Below are 22,902 nucleotides of genomic sequence, written 5' to 3'. Positions count from 1 at the left end.
TTCCTTTTAACCAGGTTAGTCTCCATTTACCCAGGTTAGTCTCCATTTACCCAGGTTAGTCTCCATTTAACTGGGTTAGTCTCCTTTTAACCGGGTTAGTCTCCTTTTCAAGAGAGACCTGGAATCTTTTGGCCGGTCACCGTTAAGCGGGACAGAACCAACTTAATGACTTCACTGTGTACGAGCTGTGTACGGGGATTCACCTTGTGGTCCGTACTGTCCACCCTGAGGGCCGTAGTTCCCCATGGAGTTGTTCTGAGGGTAGGGCCCCATCCCAGGATGCATCTGGCCTCCCGATGACTGGCGAGGGGATAAGGCGGAGCCAGGTTGCTGCGGCGACCCGTAGGGAGGCATCTGGGGGTTACGCATGTACACTACAAAAGACAGAGGGAGAGATGGAGGAGAGGAAAAAGTTAGCTATACTCTTTCATCTCCACACAGCAGCCATAGAAGTATAGTTCCATTTCCTAAAACCCTATCAAGGTCGGGTGTTGAATGTCAATCAGTCCTTATCCAAACAAACCATAAAAAAGCAAGGTGATTTGTAGATCGTTCAGGCTGCAGTCAGGGTAGTCGATCTCAAACACGACCTATATCTTTTCATACTCACCCCTGTCCTGGCCCATGGCTGACTGGCCCATGGATGTGTGGAGAATGCCGTCTGAATGGACGCTGGGCGGCCGGGGAGGCATCTGGTTACCTGCGTGATGACATCAGAGAGATTCAGACACACGCTGGGCATCATAAAAAACAGACCATGCTTCTGTTTCGTACAACAAAAGCTGTGGTTTACAACAAAAGCTGTGGTTTACAACAAAAGCTGTGGTTTACAACAAAAGCTGAGGTTTACAACAAAAGCCGTGGTTTACAACAAAAGCTGTGGCTTACAACAAAAGCTGTGGTTTACAACAAAAGCTGTGTTTTACAACAAAAGCCGTGGTTTACAACAAAAGCTGTGGTTAAAAAGAAAAGCTGTGGTTTACAACAAAAGCTGTGGTTTACAACAAAAGCTGTGGTTTAAAAGAAAAGCTGTGGTTTACAACAAAAGCTGTGGTTTACAACAAAAGCTGTGGTTTACAACAAAAGCTGTGGTTTAAAAGAAAAGCTGTGGTTTACAACAAAAGCTGTGGCTTACAACAAAAGCTGTGGTTTACAACAAAAGCTGTGGCTTGCAACAAAAGCTGTGGTTTACAACAAAAGCTGAGGCTTACAACAAAAGCTGTGGTTTACAACAAAAGCTGTGGCTTACAACAAAAGCTGTGGCTTACAACAAAAGCTGTGGTTTACAACAAAAGCTGTGGTTTACAACAAAAGCTGTGGTTTACAACAAAAGCTGTGGTTTACAACAAAAGCTGAGGCTTACAACAAAAGCTGTGGTTTACAACAAAAGCTGAGGCTTACAACAAAAGCTGTGGTTTACAACAAAAGCTGAGGTTTACACCAACTTTAGGAAGCTGGACGTGTACTATGTGGTAGATTACTGCTTCTCTCTGGAAACCAGTGGCTCTATCATAAGTGTGTGTGTAGCTCTCTCTCTCTCTGTACCCACCTGGCACAGCAGCAGGTGAGAGGGGCCCGGAGCGCGAGGGGGTGACGCTGGCAGGGGAGCCCACGGGGGAGGGGGACGGCCCGCGGATGCCAGGCAAGTGGGGCGAAGTGTGAGGGGAGAAGGGTGACTGGGCGGGATTACTCTGTTCCCCCTGGCTACTGGACACCCCCGACGTGCTGACCCCCGGACTCAGAGCCCCCTCCGTACCCGTCGGCAGGTCATCTATGGAACCAGAGAGGTCCTGGAACAAGAGAGAGGAGAGAATTAGAACCACAGAATGAAATAGAACACTAGGAAGTATGAATGGAGAAAGAGGATTTATGTAGAACATATGGTTTTGGTTATGCACAGCGTTAATGTTCACTTGGCTACTGAGGGTTGCACAGTTCAGACATATTGGGCAGCTAAAGTCAACAGTCATCTCATCTGTCCAAAGTCTACAGAGAGGATCCACATGACCAGAGTCCAGCCAAGAAGACAACAGACCAGGGTTTCCAGCACCAGTGAGCTCGGGAGAGACGGTTGTTTTTGCAAAAGGTATTTTATGATGTTGATATTGATGTTATTTTGCTCTTTCACACCGAGGCTTGGCTATTACCAAGGAGGAGATCGTCGGAAAGATTTCTCAAATAGGCCTACTGTGAGGAAGTATTAGGCAATATATGTTTAAAAAACAGACTTCCTTGATTTACTGTGTGAGGTGAATCAAAATAAGACTGACGCTCAGCATATTAATGGTGGATGTGGTGCGATAAGACAACCAGAAATCCCCAAATGGGCATTTTCCTAAATTTGCGCACAGCAGACCAGGTAGCCTACTTCAACGCGTGCCCCCTCCCCCGTCAACATCAGAACAGAGAAACCTATAGGCTATCTTCGCCACACCCCCCTACCCTTCTTCTTGCCTCAACATTTTAAAATCATACACAAGACACATTACCTTCGCACATATTTGAGATGCTTCTCACTGACAGCGGCAACTCAGTAATCAGCTAGGCCTTCTGCCACGCGCGCTGCCGATGAAAGAAAGCCACATCTCTCTCCTGCTCTATTGGTTTTCATAACAACTCTCTTTCCTTGTCCAGAAGACAAGATGAATTGCCGTAATCTAAATATGACTTCTGTCATTCTGAGCACCATGTGCATATAGGCCCGGAAAATGTCAAAAAATGAACGCCAAATTAAAATCTTCCCGGTTACGTTGTCCGGCTCTACAACCCTAAACAGTCCCACCAGATCACTTTAGAGAGGCTGTGTGATCCATCTCAGCAGAAACACAATCCTTCGTCTGGCTACTCAAAACACATGGAGGAGCTAAAACATCTCTCCAGTTGAGAATCAAGGCAGGCTCTAGTCCATGATGTGGTCACGATATTGGCAGGAGAGGTGAGGTGATTGTGTTTGAACAGGAAGTTGAGTTGTTTACACACACTGTCTGTAATCACATGGATCCCATGTGCTTGTCTCCTCTAACAGCTAGCTAGCTCATCTGACAGTCACAGAGGAGGAGGGAGGGAGGGAGGGAGGGAGGGAAAAAATAAGTAGAGGGAGGAGGTGGATAGAGAGAGAAAAAAACACTCCTTGGAAGGTGGCCAAGTATTCCCACAAAAATCTCACTCTGTGGCAGGCAGGCTGAGAGGCTGGCTGCAACCCCGAAGCCGGCGGTTTTCAAGTTGAAACGGCGCCCAGTGCTATTTTTGGACCGTGACCTGATGGAGGCACCCCAGAGAGACCGACAGAAGGAGGACGATGATTCAAGAACCCTCGCCTCCACCCCTCTTGCTCTCATTCTCTCCCTTTATGCCCATCTCTGGCAGCAAAGAGCTGTGAATGCCGTGACCCAACGCATGAACATGTCATTGTGAGCATGCACGTGTGTGTGTGTGTGTGTAAAAGAAAAAGTGTGTGCGTCTATGGGTGCAGCCATGTGTGAGCCACAGGAGAGGTGGGGAGTGTGTCTGCGTATGTAATTCTACTCCATAGCACTGGCCATTACGAGAGTTTGTATGTGTGTGTCCCTTTCTGTGAGCAACCCAGGGGGCGCAAGTCTATAGTAAAAGAAAAACGCTCAGATTTGGGGCTAGATCAAAAAGCGAGGAGGCATGTCAGGATCAGCTGACCTCCCCCACTCTGGGCACAGAACACACATCACAAGACCAGTCATCTGACAGCAGGGCTGACGGGAGGCAGGCAGGGAGGCTGAGAGGAGGCTGACGGGAGGCAGGCAGGGAGGCTGAGAGGAGGCTAACGGGAGGCAGGCAGGGAGGCTGAGAGGAGGCTGACGGGAGGTAGGCGGGGAGGCTGAGAGGAGGCTAACGGGAGGCTGAGAGGAGGCTAACAGGAGGCTGAGAGGAGGCTAACGGGAGGCAGGCAGGGAGGCTGAGAGGAGGCTAACGGGAGGCAGGCAGGGAGGCTGAGAGGAGGCTGACGGGAGGCAGGCAGGGAGGCTGAGAGGAGGCTGATGGGAGGCAGGCAGGGAGGCTGAGAGGAGGCTAACGGGAGGCAGGCAGGGAGGTTGAGAGGAGGCTAACGGGAGGCAGGCAGGGAGGTTGAGAGGAGGCTGACGGGAGGCAGGCGAGGAGGCTGACGGGAGGCAGGCAGGGAGGCTGAGAGGAGGCTAACGGGAGGCAGGCAGGGAGGCTGAGAGGAGGCTAATGGGAGGCAGGCAGGGAGGCTGAGAGGAGGCTAACGGGAGGCAGGCAGGGAGGCTGAGAGGAGGCTAACGAGAGAAAGGCAGGGAGGCCGACAGGAGGCAGGCAGAAAGAGAGGGGAAGCTCAGGTAAAGCAGTCATTGTAACATTCTGCCCAGGGCCCGGCCCCAGGCCTGCCTACCTACCTTCCCGAGGGCCCTGCTCAGTCTCCCTGAGAGAGAGCAAGAGAAATTCCATCCCCATCCCACCAAGGCCACAGGGCCCTGAAGCAGGGGTAGGGGTGCGAGGTTAACCCTCCCTAAGGCTGTGCTCTGTAGTCTTACCTCATTGAGAGGTCACATAGACAGGAGTCAGGACTATAGAGACATTCAGCAAGACAAGGAAGCAGGGGTCAGAGTTCACGAATCTGCATTCTTCAAATTATGCAAAAACCTGCATTTTAATAAACCATTTCAGCTGCGTTTTAAAAAACAATTTCAGCTGCGTTTTATATTAAAAGTCAAGTGTTTTTTTGCTTCAATAGAGTGATCACAGACGTGCAAATATAGTTTTCCTTCACAGAAAATACATTAGTGCAACATATTTTGCACAAAATAGCTTCCTTTTCATCAGATGACAACAGAATTGCAATGCTATTTGCTTGCAGCCACACAAGTAAATGAGCTTACAATGAAAAAGCAAGGTATTTTTGGCCAAAACGATGCATGGCCATTATATTTATAATGTTTAACATAGAATAATGTAGCCATCTACATTGCCTAATGTTTTGCTTGAAGTTAATCTTGCATTTTACCAGAGAAAAGTAGACTGCACCGCAAAAAGTACCAGAGAAAAGTAGACTACACCCCAAAAAGTACCAGAGAAAAGTAGACTGCACCCCAAAAAGTACCAGAGAAAAGTAGACTACACCCCAAAAAGTACCAGAGAAAAGTAGACTGCACCCCAAAAAGTACCAGAGAAAAGTAGACTACACCGCAAAAAGTTCCAGAGAAAAGTAGACTACACCGCAAAAAGTTCCAGAGAAAAGTAAACTACACCGCAAAAAGTTCCAGAGAAAAGTAGACTACACCGCAAAAAGTTCCAGAGAAAAGTAAACTACACCGCAAAAAGTTCCAGAGAAAAGTAGACTACACCGCAAAAAGTTCCAGAGAAAAGTAGACTACACCGCAAAAAGTTCCAGAGAAAAGTAGCTTTTATCATTTTTTTCTGAGTGAAAAACGCTGAATTCTGTGTTAACACGTCCGCTGGGAAGGGAGACATTGAATGTGACGAGAGCAAAGGTCCTCCTAGTGTGGAGCTCAGACAGAACTGAATAACCAGTTCTCACACACACACCCTCTTTAAATTCCCCAAACCTCTCCCCCCAACCAAAGTTGTTATCCCTGGATACAGCCAGCACTGTGCGCGCACACACACACACACACACACACACACACACACACACACACACACACACACACACACACACACACACACACACCCTCTGCCTAGCTAGTCCCACTACAGCCAGTCATTGATTTTTTTCCAAATCAATATTAGCAGCTGCAGAGAGCCCTGAGAGAGAGAGCCCTGAGAGAGAGAGCCCTGAGAGAGCGAGCCCTGAGAGAGAGAGAGAGAGAGAGAGAGAGCCCTGAGAGAGAGAGAGCGAGCCCTGAGAGAGAGAGAGAGAGAGCGAGCCCTGAGAGAGAGAGAGAGCGAGCCCTGAGAGAGAGCGAGCGAGAGCGAGCCCTGAGAGAGAGCGAGCGAGCCCTGAGAGAGAGAGCGAGCGAGCCCCGAGAGAGAGAGCGAGCGAGCCCTGAGAGAGAGAGCGAGCGAGCCCTGAGAGAGAGAGCGAGCGAGCCCTGAGAGAGAGAGCGAGCGAGCCCTGAGAGAGAGAGCGAGCGAGCCCTGAGAGAGAGAGCGAGCGAGCCCTGAGAGAGAGAGCGAGCGAGCCCTGAGAGAGAGAGCGAGCAAGTGCAAAGAAAAACTCCAAATAACGCATGTAGAGCAGAATTGGGCCAATACCCCCTCCTTATTCAAATAGAAAAAAGAGCCATCAAATTTTACAACCATCTAAAAACAAGTGAGCCCAAAACATTCCATCACACAGCTCTACAATGTCAATAGATTAGACAAGAGAAGAGTCTCCTCAGCCAGCTGGTTCTGAGGCTCAGTTCACTAACCCAAACCAACCCCATAGAGCCTCAGGACAACACTCAGAAAATCTGGCCCAACCAAATCATCACAAAGCAAAAATAAAAATACATCACCTATTGGAAAGACACCACAACAAATCTAAGTAAACTTCAATGCTATTTGGCTCTAAACAAACATTACATGGTGACAGATTGAGGAAAACACTGACTAAGTACAGACTCAGTGAGCACAGTCTGGCTAAAGAGACCGGTCACCACAGGCAAACCTGGCTGCCCAGAGAGGACAGGCTGTGCTCACTCTGTTCAAGGGGAGAAGTAGAGACAGAGATGCATTTCCTATTACACTGTGACAAATACTCAGACCTAAGAGAATATTTATTTCCCAAGATTATCATTCACTACAAAGAATTTGAAACTATAAAAGGTTAAGAAAAAATCAAATATTTATTGGGTGAAAAGCCAAAATGTGTCCTGCCACAACCTGAGGGACAGCCAGTGAAAAGTGCAATGTAATGTCGATAATATTTCCCATCTTGTTTTGTTTCGTCTTGTCTTTCATACCAGGTCATGTGTCTTCTCAGTCAGGTTGACACTGGTCTACTACAATTGCTTTAAATGTATTGTTGTTCTGATTAATATTGTTGTTGTTAATGGTAATCCCATGTCCACTACTACTATTATTATTGCTGTTGGTCCAACCATTTATTTAAATATAAAAAATATATTTTTCTATATGTATACTTTGACAATGTAAGGGAACAACACCCCCCTGAAATGGACAAAAATGAATTGGATCTTATTGGCACCGCACGAAACATATACACGATGTACAATACCACTCATTTGGACGCCGTTTCATTCAAAACATATTGCAAATGCCATATTGCAAATGCCAAGTGTAACACAGCAAAAATCCAATAGATGGCGAGCGCGCTCCACCGTAAATTTTCTTATTGCAAATCAAGTCAAGATCCAAGGGTCAAATTTTGAAAATTTGAAAAAAATGTATCTAAAACTTATCACCCCCTAAACTTGTTATGGATAGGGGGCAGTATTTTCACGGGCCGGATAAAAAACATACCCGATTTAATCTGATTATTACTCCTGCCCAGAAACTAGAATATGCATATAATTATTAGCTTTGGATAGAAAACACTCCAAAGTTTCTAAAACTGTTTGAATGGTGTCTGTGAGTATAACAGAACTCATTTGGCAGGCCAAAACATGAGAAGATTCCAAACAGGAAGCGCCCTCTCTGACTATTTCTTGGACTTCTTGATCATCTCTATCCAAAACAGGGGATCTCTGCTGTGACGTGACATTTTCTAACGCTCCCATAGGCTCTCAGAAGGCACCAGAACGTTGAATGATGACTTTGCAGGCCATGGCTGAAAAACAGTAGCGCATTTGGATAGTGGTCGATCTGAGAACAATGAGACTGGGGACGCGTGCACGAGACGACTCAATGTTTTTATTTTTAAGTCTTTGAACGAAAACAGGGTTTCCGGGTCGGAATATTATCGCTTTTTTACGAGAAAAATCGAATAAAAATGTATTTTAAACAGCGTTTGACATGCTTCGAAGTACGGTATTGGAATATTTTGAATTTTTTTGTCACGAAACGCGCCGGGCGCGTCACCCTTCTTTACTCTTCGGATAGTGTCTTGAACGCACGAACAAAACGCCGCTATTTGGATATAACTATGGATTATTTGGAACCAAACCAACATTTGTTATTGAAGTAGAAGTCCTGGGAGTGCATTCTGAAGAAGAACAGCAAAGGTAATCCAATTTTTCTTATGGTAAATCTGAGTTTGGTGAGGGCTAAACTTGGTGGGTGTCAAAATAGCTAGCCATGATGGCCGGGCTATCTACTCAGAATATTGCAAAATGTGCTTTCACCGAAAAGCTATTTTAAAATCGGACACCGCGATTGCATAAAGGAGTTCTGTACATACATGAAGGGAACTCTCGTGCGCCAGCTGTGTGGTTAGTGAGAAAGTGCATATTGCAAATGTACGCTCCCTTACTAGACGTCCGACTACGTCCGATAAATCCGCGGACGGTGTCGGTCCGCTCACAGGGGCCGGATCTTCCAGGAAGTCATCGAACGGAGTCTCTTGGACCTTCCGTTTCCGTTTAATAAAATGTTCAAATTTTGGTCATTTCTTTGCAGTTCCGGATTATTCCACGGGAGGGCGAATGGAATCATATTGCAAACGTAACATATATCACCAATCACGACACGGCTTTTTCTCCTAAACGGAAAAGACTTCGAAGACGAAACTCGGTGAACGTGGGTTTGGCTTAATGGTCAGTTGGCCCCGAACAGGATGGAGTCGAGGCCTCGACGCTTTTCGAGTTAAGGCTATTTTTCTGGGATTGAAAGTCAAACAGGAAAATAGAGTGCTGATTTGACCGCTTCACATCAAACTACATGAGCCTACGGTGTCAGGAGAAAAGGAACCATGCATTTACCAATGTTCATTTCAGAGAAATTGTACAATGGCACATTGGTGCTATTCAACAATAGGAGTTTTTTTCAGAAAAGTTACAGATCCAGTTGCAGCGTGTTCAGATGAGTCTTAAGGCAGGTTTCGGAGCTCTGTGAGATTTCTGTGATTTTCTGAAACAACACACACTTGTTCAACCCTCTGTAAATAAGTCAGTTCTTAAGAATTGACTGAATGACACATGGTTGAGTTGCGTGATTTTCTCTATCTACAGGTTGCTTATACACTGCTCAAAAAAATAAAGGGAACACTTAAACAACACAATGTAACTCCAAGTCAATCACACTTCTGTGAAATCAAACTGTCCACTTAGGAAGCAACACTGATTGACAATACATTTCACATGCTGTTGTGCAAATGGAATAGACAACAGGTGGAAATTATAGGCAATTAGCAAGACACCCCCAATAAAGGAGTGGTTCTGCAGTGGTGACCACAGACCACTTCTCAGTTCCTATGCTTCCTGGCTGATGTTTTGGTCACTTTTGAATGCTGGCGGTGCTTTCACTCTAGTGGTAGCATGAGACGGAGTCTACAACCCACACAAGTGGCTCAGGTAGTGCAGCTCATCCAGGATGGCACATCAATGCGAACTGTGGCAAGAAGGTTTGCTGTGTCTGTCAGCATAGTGTCCAGAGCATGGAGGCGCTACCAGGAGACAGGCCAGTACATCAGGAGACGTGGAGGAGGCCGTAGGAGGGCAACAACCCAGCAGCAGGACCGCTACCTCCGCCTTTGTGCAAGGAGGAGCAGGAGGAGCACTGCCAGAGCCCTGCAAAATGACCTCCAGCAGGCCACAAATGTGCATGTGTCTGCTCAAACGGTCAGAAACAGACTCCATGAGGGTGGTATGAGGGCCCGACGTCCACAGGTGGGGGTTGTGCTTACAGCCCAACACCGTGCAGGACGTTTGGCATTTGCCAGAGAAATCCAAGATTGTCAAATTCGCCACTGGCGCCCTGTGCTCTTCACAGATGAAGCAGGTTCACACTGAGCACATGTTACAGACGTGACAGAGTCTGGAGACGCCGTGGAGAACGTTCTGCTGCCTGCAACATCCTCCAGCATGACCGGTTTGGCGGTGGGTCAGTCATGGTGTGGGGTGGCATTTCTTTGGGGGGCCGCACAGCCCTCCATGTGCTCGCCAGAGGTAGCCTGACTGCCATTAGGTACCGAGATGAGATCCTCAGACCCCTTACGAGACCATATGCTGGTGCGGTTGGCCCTGGGTTCCTCCTAATGCAAGACAATGCTAGACCTCATGTGGCTGGAGTGTGTCAGCAGTTCCTGCAAGAGGAAGGCATTGATGCTATGGACTGGCCCGCCCGTTCCCCAGACCTGAATCCAATTGAGCACATCTGGGACATCATGTCTCACTCCATCCACCAACGCCACGTTGCACCACAGACTGTCCAGGAGTTGGCAGATGCTTTAGTCACGGTCTGGGAGGAGATCCCTCAGGAGACCATCCGCCACCTCATCAGGAGCATGCCCAGACGTTGTAGGGAGGTCATTCAGGCACGTGGAGGCCACACACACTACTGAGCCTCATTTTGACTTGTTTTAAGGACATTACATCAAAGTTGGATCAGCCTGTAGTGTGGTTTTCCACTTTAATTTTGAGTGTGACTCCAAATCCAGACCTCCGTGGGTTGATAAATTGGATTTCCATTGATTATTTTTGTGTGATTTTGTTGTCAGCACATTCAACTATGTAAAGAAAAAAGTATTTAATAAGATTATTTCATTCATTCAGATCTAGGATGTGTTATTTTAGTGTTCCCTTTATTTTTTTGAGCAGTATATGACAATAGCTCTAGGGTGATTTTAACAACTTCCGGTTGCTCCAGGAACCTTAGAATCGACACAGGTAGACCTCATAGTAGCCTGATGGATTGTTATAGAAGACAGGTTCATAAGGCATTCATAACCCACATAGACTTCAGGTTGAATTTAGGAGAATTGTCAATGTATTCCTATGGGGAGAGAAGTCATTGCACACTGTTTGATCTAAACACCTTCTTTTCACTGTGAAGGGTTAATGCCACAGGGTCAAGGTTAGGCTTGCACAGATCAGGAGGACCTCAGGAACGCTACTGAGGTTGAATTGTGCTTCTAACCCTAATGGTTCTCTCACTGTCACCCAAAAGCACTTGACATATTGGTGCAGGCATCATTTTGGGCCTAGTTTTCTCACGGTCGCTGCGCTCAGACCGAGCGAGCTACGGTCAAGCGGGGCGTCTCATTGAACTCGTCTCAGCCTAGAGATAATGGTAATGCCATTGCAGGCTCTTTGTGTCTTTAAGCACTGTGTCACTGTGTCACTCCGCACTGTGTCACTCCGTCCTTGCTGTGTGTGTGTGTGAGAGAGCTTTTCTTTGACATCTGATGGGATAAATGACTGATTTACAGTTCATGAGGGTTGCCTAGTCACACATATGAAGTTGTGGAAAGATCTGACCTTTTTAACCCTTCAAAACAGCTCCTATAACACCATTTTAAGGCACTTCTGGTTGACACAGGAATCTGAACGTTAGGCTCTTATAGAATATTGAGTTTTAAGTCTTAATGTTAACTTCTCGAGGGCCAGTGGGACGATTTCGTCCCACCTACGTAACAGCCAGTTGAATCCTGTGGCGCGTTATTCAAATACCTTAGAAATGCTATTACTTCAATTTCTCAAACATATGACTATTTTACACCATTTTAAAGACAAGACTCTCGTTAATCTAACCACACTGTCCGATTTCAAAAAGGCTTTACAACGAAAGCAAAACATTAGATTATGTCAGCAGAGTACCCAGCCAGAAATAATCAGACACCCATTTTTCAAGCTAGCATATAATGTCACATAAACCCAAACCACAGCTAAATGCAGCACTAACCTTTGATGATCTTCATCAGATGACAATCTTAGGACATTATGTTATACAATACATGCATGTCTGTTCAATCAAGTTCATATTTATATCAAAAACCAGCTTTTTACATTAGCAGGTGACTAGCATGTGACTAGCATTCCCACCAATATTGCAAACATAACGCGCATTTGCAATATGATTCAACAGCAATAAATATCACCAAAGTTGACATGATGAATCATATTGCAAACGTAACGCGCAATATTGCAAACGTAACGCGCATTTGCAATATGATTCAACAGCAATAAATATCACCAAAGTTGACATGATGAAATCAACACAACGAGCGATGGAGAGGAACCACAGTCACTGCAGGGCCATCCCCAGTTCATCGGGACAGTCAATTTTGCATTTCTGCAGTGTTTTTGAGCATGCCAAATTCGTGATGTTGAGATCCATTGAAACATATTGCAAATGCGCATCCGTGCACATGGTGACCCGAAATGGGTTACCAGGATTATTTTTTAGAATGGTTTTAAATGCCTTTAGGGGGGTGCAAGGGGTCCACGGTTGGGTAGGAAGCACCTTCCATCAGTGCCCATCCAGTATGGAGCACCCCTAGTCATTTTGGACATTTTTCAAATAAATTGCTAAAAAATGACAGTCCCACTTCTCTCATGTCACCATCAAGCCATGGAGAGGAACCACAGTCACTGCACGGCCATCCCCAGTTCATCGGGACAGTCAATTATGCATTTCTGCAGTGTTTTTGAGCATGCCTAAATTCGTGATGCTAAATGCCCAATGAATCATATTGCAAACGTAACGAGCAATATTGCAAACGTAACGTGCATTTGCAATATGATTCAACAGCAAAAAAATATCACCAAAGTTGACATGATGAATCATATTGCAAACGCAACGCGCAATATTGCAAAGGTAACGTGCATTTGCAATATGATTCAACAGCAATAAATATCCCCAAAGTTGACATGATGAATCATATTGCAAACGTAACGCACAATATTGCAAACGTAACGCGCATTTGCAATATGATTCAACAGCAATAAATATCACCAAAGTTGACATGATGAAATCAACACAACGAGCGATGGAGAGGAACCACAGTCACTGCACGGCCATCTCCAGTTCATCGGGACAGTCAATTATGCATTTCTGCAGTATTTTTGAGCCTGCCAAATTCGTGATGTTAGGGCCCATTGAAACATATTGCAAATGCGCATCCCTGCACATGGTGACCCGAAATGGGTTACCAGGATACATTTTTAGAAGGGTTTTAAATGCCCTTAGGGGGGTGCAAAGGGTCCACGGTTGGGTAGGGAGCACCTTCCATCAGTGCCCATCCAGTATGGGGCGCCCCTAGTCATTTTGGACATTTTTCAACAAAAAAAAAAAAAATCGCTAAAAAATGACAGTCCCACTTCTCTCATGTCACCATCAAGCCATGGAGAAGAACCACAGTCACTGAACGGCCATCCCCAGTTCATCGGGACAGTCAATTTTGCATTTCTGCAGTGTTTTGAGCATGCCTAAATTCGTGATGCTAAATGCCCATTGAATCATATTGCAAACGTAACGCGCTATATTGCAAACGTAACGCGCATTTGCAATATGATTCAACAGCAAAAATATCCCCAAAGTTGACATGATGAATCATATTGCAAACGTAACGCGCAATATTGCAAACGTAACACGCATTTGCAATATGATTCAACAGCAATAAATATCCCCAAAGTTGACATGATGAATCATATTGCAAACGTAACGCGCAATATTGCAAACGTAACGCGCATTTGCAATATGATTCAACAGTAAAAAATATCACCAAAGTTGACATGATGAAATCAACACAATGAGCGATGGAGAGGAACCACAGTCACTGCACAGCCATCCCCAGTTCATCGGGCCAGTCAATTATGCATTTCTGCAGTATTTTTGAGCATGCCTAAATTCGTGATGCTAAATGCCCATTGAATCATATTGCAAACGTAACGCGCATTTGCAATATGATTCAACAGCAAAAAATATCCCCAAAGTTGACATGATGAATCATATTGCAAACATAATGCGCAATATTGCAAACGTAACACGCATTTGCAATATGATTCAACAGCAATAAATATCCCCAAAGTTGACATGATGAATCATATTGCAAACGTAACGCGCAATATTGCAAACGTAACGCGCATTTGCAATATGATTCAACAGTAAAAAATATCACCAAAGTTGACATGATGAAATCAACACAATGAGCGATGGAGAGGAACCACAGTCACTGCACAGCCATCCCCAGTTCATCGGGCCAGTCAATTATGCATTTCTGCAGTATTTTTGAGCATGCCTAAATTCGTGATGCTAAATGCCCATTGAATCATATTGCAAACGTAACGCGCATTTGCAATATGATTCAACAGCAAAAAATATCCCCAAAGTTGACATGATGAATCATATTGCAAACGTAACGCGCAATATTGCAAACGTAACACGCATTTGCAATATGATTCAACAGCAATAAATATCACCAAAGTTGACATGATGAAATCAACACAACGAGCGATGGAGAGGAACCACAGTCACTACACGGCCATCCCGAAATCATCGGGCCAGTCAATTATGCATTCTGAGCATGTCAAATTTGTTAAAAATGTTAAAAGCAACAGTCTCACTTCTCCCTCATCATACATGACAAGTAGACCATCTGCGTTGATTCATGGCTTAACATAGGGCTATATATCATTTGGGCAGTATAAATGCCATTTGGACCATGGTTCACTGACTTTTGGGTATGGAAACCGACTTCCTATGATTGTACATGGCAAACGGACAAACATCCTGATTTGGCACATTCAATACTTTCATACATGTATAATTGACAAAAAAAGAATTGGACATTTCATTTGCACATTTCTAATGGCATTTGGCAAAAAAAGAAAAAAATATGTCACTTTTGACTTCCTATGAAATCATATTCCAAATGCACAAATCATATGCCTTATGCACAAGCAAATATGTCACTTTTGACTTCCTATGAAATCATATTCCATATGCACAAAACATATGCCTTATGCACAAGCAAATATGTCACTTTTGACATCCTATGAAATCATATTCCAAATGCACAAAACATATGCCTTATGCACAAGCAAAAACAACCCAAACAATTATGTCAATAAAATGTCAAAAGTATTTCCATACAGCTCTTATACATGTGTAATTGACATAAAAATAGAAATAAAAATAGAAAAACGGTCTAGAAACCACTTTTTAAGGGGTTGAAAAGTTTTCAAAAAATATGTCATTTTTTCAAAATTTGACTCTTGGGTCTTGAATTGTGTTACATTTGCAATATGAAAATTCACTGCGGAGAGCTCTAGCGATCTATTGGATATTTGCTGATATTTGGCACATTCAATACTTTCATAATTGACAAAAAAAGCATTGGACATGTCATTTTGCAAAAAGAAAAAGAAAAAAAAAGTCATTTTTTCCTATGAAATCATATTCAAAATGCACAAAACATATGCCTTGTGCACAAGCAAAAGCAACCCCAAAAACGACGTCAATAAAAAACGTCATAAGCATGTTCATACAGCTCTTATACATGTGTAATTGACATAAAAATCGAAAAATATTCGAAAAACGGTCCAGAAACCACTTTTTTTAAGGGGTGATAAGTTTTCAAAAAAAAATTCATTTTATCAAAATCTGATCCTTGGGTGTAGACTTGGGTATCATTTGCTGTATGAAAATCCACGGTGGAGCGCGCTGGCCATCTAAAGGAAATTTGGGGTGTTACAATTGGCAATTGCCATTGGAAAATTGCCATATGATTGGCACGGAGATGGACCGCTTTCGGTGGTATTTACAATTGTGTGTATGATTCATGCTATGCCAATATGTTCCCATGTTATTTTGTCCAAATCAGGGGGGTTTTTCCTTATCTATAATTCTTAACCGCTATGGGCTAGGTGGGACGCTTGCGTCCCACCTACTCAACAGCCAGTGGAATCCCGTGGCGCGATATTCAAATACCTTAGAAATGCTATAACTACAATTTCTCAAACATATGACTATTTTACACCATTTTAAAGACAAGACTCGTTAATCTAACCACACTGTCCGATTTCAAAAAGGCTTTACAACGAAAGCAAAACATTAGATTATGTCAGCAGATTATGACCAAAATTTCAACATTTTATTGAACGGAAACCGAATGTCCGAGAGACTTCATTCGATGACTTCCGGGAAGATCTGTCCCCGGTGCATGGCCCACCGCAAATTTTACAAACATTCGCGGATGTCTAGTAAGGGACCGTACATTTGCAATATGGAGTTTCTCATCAATCATACAGCAAATGCCAAAATGTGCCTTTCATGTATGTAAGTAATAATGAACTTACATGTCAATAAAGTCAATTGAATTGAGAGAGCGCGAGCGCAGAGAGAGCGAGCGCAAAGAGAGAGAGCGCAGAGAGAAAGAGAGCGAGCGGAGAGAGAAAGAGCGAGACCAGAGAGAAAGAGCGAGCGCAGAGAGAAAGAGCGAGTGCAGAGAGAGAGAGAGCGAGCGCAAAGAGAGACAGAGAGCGAGCGCAAAGAGAGAGAGCGAGCACAGAGAGAGCGAGCGCAGAGAGAGAGCGAGCGCAGAGAGAGAGAGCGAGCGCAGAGAGAGAGAGCGAGCGAGCGCAGAGAGAGAGCGAGCGCAGAGAGAGAGAGCGAGCGCAGAGAGAGAGAGAGCGAGCGCAGAGAGAGAAAGAGCGAGCGCAAAGAGAGAGAGAGCGAGAGAGCGAGCGCACAGAGAGAGCGAGAGAGCGAGCGCACAGAGAGAGAGAGAGCGAGCGCAGAGAGAGAGAGAGCGAGCGCAGAGAGAGAGAGAGCGAGCGCAGAGAGAGAGAGCGAGCACAGAGAGAGAGAGAGAGAGCGAGCGCAGAGAGAGAGAGCGAGCGCAGAGAGCGAGAGAGCGAGCGCACAGAGAGAGAGCGAGTGCAGAGAGAGAGAGAGCGAACGAGCGCAGAGAGAGAGAGAGCGAGCGCAAAGAGAGAGAGCGAGCACAGAGAGAGAGCGAGCGAGCGCACAGAGAGAGAGCGAGCGCAGAGAGAGAGAGAGCGAGCGCAGAGAGAGAGAGAGCGAGAGAGAGAGCGAGCGCACAGAGAGAGAGAGCGATCGCAGAGAGAGAGAGAGAGCGAGCGCAGAGAGAGAGAGAGAGAGCGAGAGAGAGCGAGAGCGAGAGAGCGAGCGCAGAGAGAGAGAGAGCGAGCGCAGAGAGAGAGAGAGAGAGAGCAGAGAGAGAGAGAGCACAAAGAGAGAGCGAGCAGAGAGAGAGCGAGCGCACAGAGAGAGAGAGAGCGAGAGAGCGAGAGAGAGAGCGAGCGCAGAGAGAGAGAGAGCGAGCGCAAAGAGAGAGAGCGAGCACAGAGAGAGAGAGAGAGCGAGCGAGCGCACAGAGAGAGAGCGAGTGCAGAGAGAGAGAGAGCGAACGCAGAGAGAGAGAGAGAGAGCGAGCGCAGAGAGAGAGAGAGCGAGCGCAAAGAGAGAGAGCGAGCACAGAGAGAGAGAGCGAGCGAGCGCACAGAGAGAGAGCGAGCGCAGAGAGAGAGAGAGCGAGCGCAGAGAGAGAGAGAGCGAGAGAGAGAGCGAGCGCACAGAGAGAGAGAGCGATCGCAGAGAGAGAGAGAGAGCGAGCGCAGAGAGAGAGAGAGAGAGAGCGAGAGAGAGCGAGAGAGAGCGAGAGCGAGAGAGCGAGCGCAGAGAGAGAGAGAGCGAGCGCAGAGAGAGAGAGAGAGAGCGCAGAGAGAGAGAGAGCACAAAGAGAGAGCGAGCAGAGAGAGAGCGAGCGCACAGAGAGAGAGAGAGCGAGAGAGCGAGAGAGAGCAGAGAGAGAGAGAGCGAGCGCAGAGAGAGAGTGAGCGCAGAGAGAGAGAGAGCGAGCGCAGAGAGAAAGAGAGCGAGCGCAGAGAGAGAGAGCGAGCGCAGAGAGAGAGAGCGAGCGCAGAGAGAGAGAGAGCAAGCGCAGAGAGAGAGAGAGCGAGTGCAGAGAGAGAGAGAGCGCAGAGAGAGAGCAGAGAGAGAGAGAGAGAGAGAGAGCGCAGAGAGAGAGAAGGCGAGCTCAGAGAGGGAGAGAGCGAGCGCAGAGAGAGAGAGCGAGCGCAGAGAGAGAGAGCGAGCACAGAGAGAGAGCGAGCGAGCACAGAGAGAGAGAGAGCGAGCACAGAGAGCGAGCAGAGAGAGAGCGATCAGAGAGAGAGAGAGAGAGAGAGAGAGAGAAAGAGCGAGCGCAGAGAGAGAGCGAGCACAGAGAGAGAGCGAGCGCAGAGAGAGCGAGGCGAGAGAGAGAGCGAGGCGAGAGAGACCACAGAGAGAGAGAGCACAGAGAGAGAAAGAGCACAGAGAGAGAGAGAGCACAGAGAGAGAGAGCACAGAGAGAGAGAGCGAGAGCAGAGAAATAGAGCGAGAGCAGAGAAAGAGAGCGAGCGTAGAGAGAGCAGGCGAGCGCAGAGAAAGAAAGAGCACAGAGAGAGAGAGAGAGAGCGAGCGCAGAGAGAGAGAGAGAGTGCAGAGAGAGAGAGCGAGCACAGAGAGAGAGAGCGAGCACAGAAAGAGCGAGCGCAGAGAGAGAGCGAGCACAGAGAGAAAGAGCGAGCGCAGAGAGAGAGCGAGCACAGAGAGACAGCGAGCACAGAGAGAGAGCGAGCACAGAGAGACAGCGAGCACAGAGAGAGAGCGAGCACAGAGAGAGAGAGCGAGCACAGAGAGAGAGAGCGAGCACAGAAAGAGCGAGCGCAGAGAGAGAGCGAGCAGAGAGAAAGAGCGAGCGCAGAGAGAGAGCGAGCACAGAGAGAGAGTGAGCACAGAGAGAGAGAGCGAGAGCAGAGAAATAGAGCGACAGCAGAGAAAGAGAGCAAGTGCAGAGAGAGCGGGCGAGCGCGGAGAAAGACTGAGCGAGCGCAGAGAGAGCGAGAGCGAGCGCAGAGAGAGCGAGAGCGAGCGCAGAGAGAGCGAGAGCGAGCACAGAGAGAGCGAGCACAGAGAGAGCGAGAGCGAGCACAGAGAGAGTGAGCACAGAGAGAGCGAGCACAGAGAGAGCGAGCACAGAGAAAGCGAGCACAGAGAAAGCGAGCACAGAGAGAGAGCGAGAGCAGAGAGAGAGCGAAGAGAAAGAACGAGAGCGAGTGCAGAGAGAGAGAGAGCGCAGAGAGAGAGAGAGAGAGAGAGAGAGCGAGCGCAGAGAGAGAGAGCGAGCACAGAAAGAGCGAGCGCAGAGAGAGAGCGAGCAGAGAGAAAGAGCGAGCGCAGAGAGAGAGCGAGCACAGAGAGAGAGTGAGCACAGAGAGAGAGAGAGAGCAGAGAAATAGAGCGACAGCAGAGAAAGAGAGCAAGTGCAGAGAGAGCGGGCGAGCGCAGAGAAAGACTGAGCGAGCGCAGAGAGAGCGAGAGCGAGCGCAGAGAGAGCGAGAGCGAGCGCAGAGAGAGCGAGAGCGAGCACAGAGAGAGCGAGCACAGAGAGAGCGAGAGCGAGCACAGAGAGAGTGAGCACAGAGAGAGCGAGCACAGAGAGAGCGAGCACAGAGAAAGCGAGCACAGAGAAAGCGAGCACAGAGAGAGAGCGAGAGCAGAGAGAGAGCGAAGAGAAAGAACGAGAGCGAGTGCAGAGAGAGAGAGAGCGCAGAGAGAGAGAGAGAGAGAGAGAGAGAGAGCGAGCGCAGAGAGAGAGAGCGAGCACAGAAAGAGCGAGCGCAGAGAGAGAGCGAGCAGAGAGAAAGAGCGAGCGCAGAGAGAGAGCGAGCACAGAGAGAGAGTGAGCACAGAGAGAGAGAGAGAGAGCAGAGAAATAGAGCGACAGCAGAGAAAGAGAGCAAGTGCAGAGAGAGCGGGCGAGCGCAGAGAGAGCGAGAGCGAGTGCAGAGAGAGCGGGCGAGCGCAGAGAAAGACTGAGCGAGCGCAGAGAGAGCGGGCGAACGCAGAGAAGGACTGAGCGAGCGCAGAGAGAGCGAGAGCGAGCGCAGAGAGAGCGAGAGCGAGCGCAGAGAGAGCGAGAGCGAGCGCAGAGAGAGCGAGAGCGAGCGCAGAGAGAGCGAGAGCGAGCACAGAGAGAGCGAGCACAGAGAGAGCGAGAGCGAGCACAGAGAGAGTGAGCACAGAGAGAGCGAGCACAGAGAGAGCGAGCACAGAGAAAGCGAGCACAGAGAGAGAGCGAGAGCAGAGAGAGAGCGAAGAGAAAGAACGAGAGCGAGTGCAGAGAGAGAGAGAGCGCAGAGAGAGAGAGAGAGAGAGAGAGAGAGCGAGCGCAGAGAGAGAGAGCAAGAGCGAGCCCTGAGAGAGAGAGCAAGAGCGAGCCCTGAGAGAGAGAGCAAGAGCGAGCCCTGAGAGAGAGAGCAAGAGCGAGCCCTGAGAGAGAGAGCAAGAGCGAGCCCTGAGAGAGAGAGCAAGAGCGAGCCCTGAGAGAGAAAGAGAGCGAGGCCTGAGAGAGAAAGAGAGCGAGCCCTGAGAGAGAGACAGCGGGAATGGAGAGAGAGAGCGAGCCCAGAGAGAGAGAGCGAGCACAGAGAGAAAGACAGAGAGCCCTGAGAGAGAGAGAAAGAGAGCCCTGAGAGAGAGAGAGAGAGAGAGAGAAAGCGAGCCCTGAGATAGGAAGGCCTGAGAGAGAGAGAGAGCAAGAGCGAACCCTGAAAGAGAGAGAGCGAGCCCTGAGAGAGAAAGAGAGCGAGCCCTGAGAGAGAGAGAGAGCAAGAGCGAGCCCTGAAAGAGAGAGAGAGCGAGCCCTGAGAGAGAGAGAGAGCGAGCCCTGAGAGAGAGAGCGAGCAGAGAGAAAGCCTGAGCGAGCCCTGAGAGAGAGAGAGAGAGCGAGCCCTGAGAGAGAGAGAGTGAGCCCTGAGAGAGAGAGAGCGAGCCCCGAGAGAGAGAGAGAGAGCGAGCCCTGAGAGAGAGAGAGAGCGAGCCCTGAGAGAGAGAGCGAGCCCTGAGAGAGAGAGAGAGCGAGCGCACAGAGAGAGAGCGAGCGCAGAGAGAGAGAGAGCGAGCGCAGAGAGAGAGAGAGCGAGAGAGAGAGCGAGCGCACAGAGAGAGAGAGCGATCGCAGAGAGAGAGAGAGAGCGAGCGCAGAGAGAGAGAGAGAGAGAGCGAGAGAGAGCGAGAGCGAGAGAGCGAGCGCAGAGAGAGAGAGAGCGAGCGCAGAGAGAGAGAGAGAGAGCGCAGAGAGAGAGAGAGCACAAAGAGAGAGCGAGCAGAGAGAGAGCGAGCGCACAGAGAGAGAGAGAGCGAGAGAGCGAGAGAGAGCAGAGAGAGAGAGCGAGCGCAGAGAGAGAGTGAGCGCAGAGAGAGAGAGAGCGAGCGCAGAGAGAAAGAGAGCGAGCGCAGAGAGAGAGAGCGAGCGCAGAGAGAGAGAGCGAGCGCAGAGAGAGAGAGAGCAAGCGCAGAGAGAGAGAGAGCGAGTGCAGAGAGAGAGAGAGCGCAGAGAGAGAGCAGAGAGAGAGAGAGCGCAGAGAGAGAGAAGGCGAGCTCAGAGAGGGAGAGAGCGAGCGCAGAGAGAGAGAGCGAGCACAGAGAGAGAGAGAGCGAGCACAGAGAGAGAGAGAGCGAGCACAGAGAGAGAGCGAGCGAGCACAGAGAGCGAGCAGAGAGAGAGCGATCAGAGAGAGAGAGAGAGAGAGAGAAAGAGCGAGCGCAGAGAGAGAGCGAGCGCAGAGAGAGAGCGAGCGCAGAGAGAGCGAGGCGAGAGAGAGAGCGAGGCGAGAGAGACCACAGAGAGAGAGAGCACAGAGAGAGAAAGAGCACAGAGAGAGAGAGAGCACAGAGAGAGAGAGCACAGAGAGAGAGAGCGAGAGCAGAGAAATAGAGCGAGAGCAGAGAAAGAGAGCGAGCGTAGAGAGAGCAGGCGAGCGCAGAGAAAGAAAGAGCACAGAGAGAGAGAGAGAGAGCGAGCGCAGAGAGAGAGAGAGAGTGCAGAGAGAGAGAGCGAGCACAGAGAGAGAGAGCGAGCACAGAAAGAGCGAGCGCAGAGAGAGAGCGAGCACAGAGAGAAAGAGCGAGCGCAGAGAGAGAGCGAGCACAGAGAGACAGCGAGCACAGAGAGAGAGCGAGCACAGAGAGACAGCGAGCACAGAGAGAGAGCGAGCACAGAGAGAGAGAGCGAGCACAGAGAGAGAGAGCGAGCACAGAAAGAGCGAGCGCAGAGAGAGAGCGAGCAGAGAGAAAGAGCGAGCGCAGAGAGAGAGCGAGCACAGAGAGAGAGTGAGCACAGAGAGAGAGAGCGAGAGCAGAGAAATAGAGCGACAGCAGAGAAAGAGAGCGAGCGCAGAGAGAGCGAGAGCGAGCGCAGAGAGAGCGAGAGCGAGCACAGAGAGAGCGAGCACAGAGAGAGCGAGAGCGAGCACAGAGAGAGTGAGCACAGAGAGAGCGAGCACAGAGAGAGCGAGCACAGAGAAAGCGAGCACAGAGAAAGCGAGCACAGAGAGAGAGCGAGAGCAGAGAGAGAGCGAAGAGAAAGAACGAGAGCGAGTGCAGAGAGAGAGAGAGCGCAGAGAGAGAGAGAGAGAGAGAGCGAGCGCAGAGAGAGAGAGCGAGCACAGAAAGAGCGAGCGCAGAGAGAGAGCGAGCAGAGAGAAAGAGCGAGCGCAGAGAGAGAGCGAGCACAGAGAGAGAGTGAGCACAGAGAGAGAGAGAGAGCAGAGAAATAGAGCGACAGCAGAGAAAGAGAGCAAGTGCAGAGAGAGCGGGCGAGCGCAGAGAAAGACTGAGCGAGCGCAGAGAGAGCGAGAGCGAGCGCAGAGAGAGCGAGAGCGAGCGCAGAGAGAGCGAGAGCGAGCACAGAGAGAGCGAGCACAGAGAGAGCGAGAGCGAGCACAGAGAGAGTGAGCACAGAGAGAGCGAGCACAGAGAGAGCGAGCACAGAGAAAGCGAGCACAGAAAGCGAGCACAGAGAGAGAGCGAGAGCAGAGAGAGAGCGAAGAGAAAGAACGAGAGCGAGTGCAGAGAGAGAGAGAGCGCAGAGAGAGAGAGAGAGAGAGAGAGAGAGAGAGAGAGCGAGCGCAGAGAGAGAGCAAGAGCGAGCCGAGAGAGAGAGCAAGAGCGAGCCCTGAGAGAGAGAGCAAGAGCGAGCCCTGAGAGAGAGAGCAAGAGCGAGCCCTGAGAGAGAGAGCAAGAGCGAGCCCTGAGAGAGAGAGCAAGAGCGAGCAGAGC

General features: G+C 48.6%; 1 protein-coding gene across 2 annotated transcripts in view; it reads right to left on the bottom strand.

The window, feature by feature from the left end:
* The window catches only part of arid1ab (AT-rich interactive domain 1Ab), a 160,893-nt gene that overhangs the window by 29,306 nt on the left and 108,685 nt on the right, over positions 1–22,902 (bottom strand). For both annotated transcript variants that reach the window (XM_029732110.1, XM_029732111.1), the window contains exons 5-7: positions 1,550–1,790; positions 611–700; positions 204–374 (exon numbers count right to left, since the gene is read on the bottom strand). In XM_029732110.1, the coding sequence (XP_029587970.1) occupies positions 204–374; positions 611–700; positions 1,550–1,790 (502 nt within the window). The remainder of the gene's footprint in view (positions 1–203; positions 375–610; positions 701–1,549; positions 1,791–22,902) is intronic.

This window comes from Salmo trutta, chromosome 34, assembly GCF_901001165.1.
Source record: "Salmo trutta chromosome 34, fSalTru1.1, whole genome shotgun sequence".
Classification (NCBI taxonomy): Eukaryota; Metazoa; Chordata; class Actinopteri; order Salmoniformes; family Salmonidae; genus Salmo; species Salmo trutta.
The sequence above is the reverse complement of the archived record's forward strand: the minus strand, read 5'-3'. Positions and strand labels throughout refer to the sequence as shown.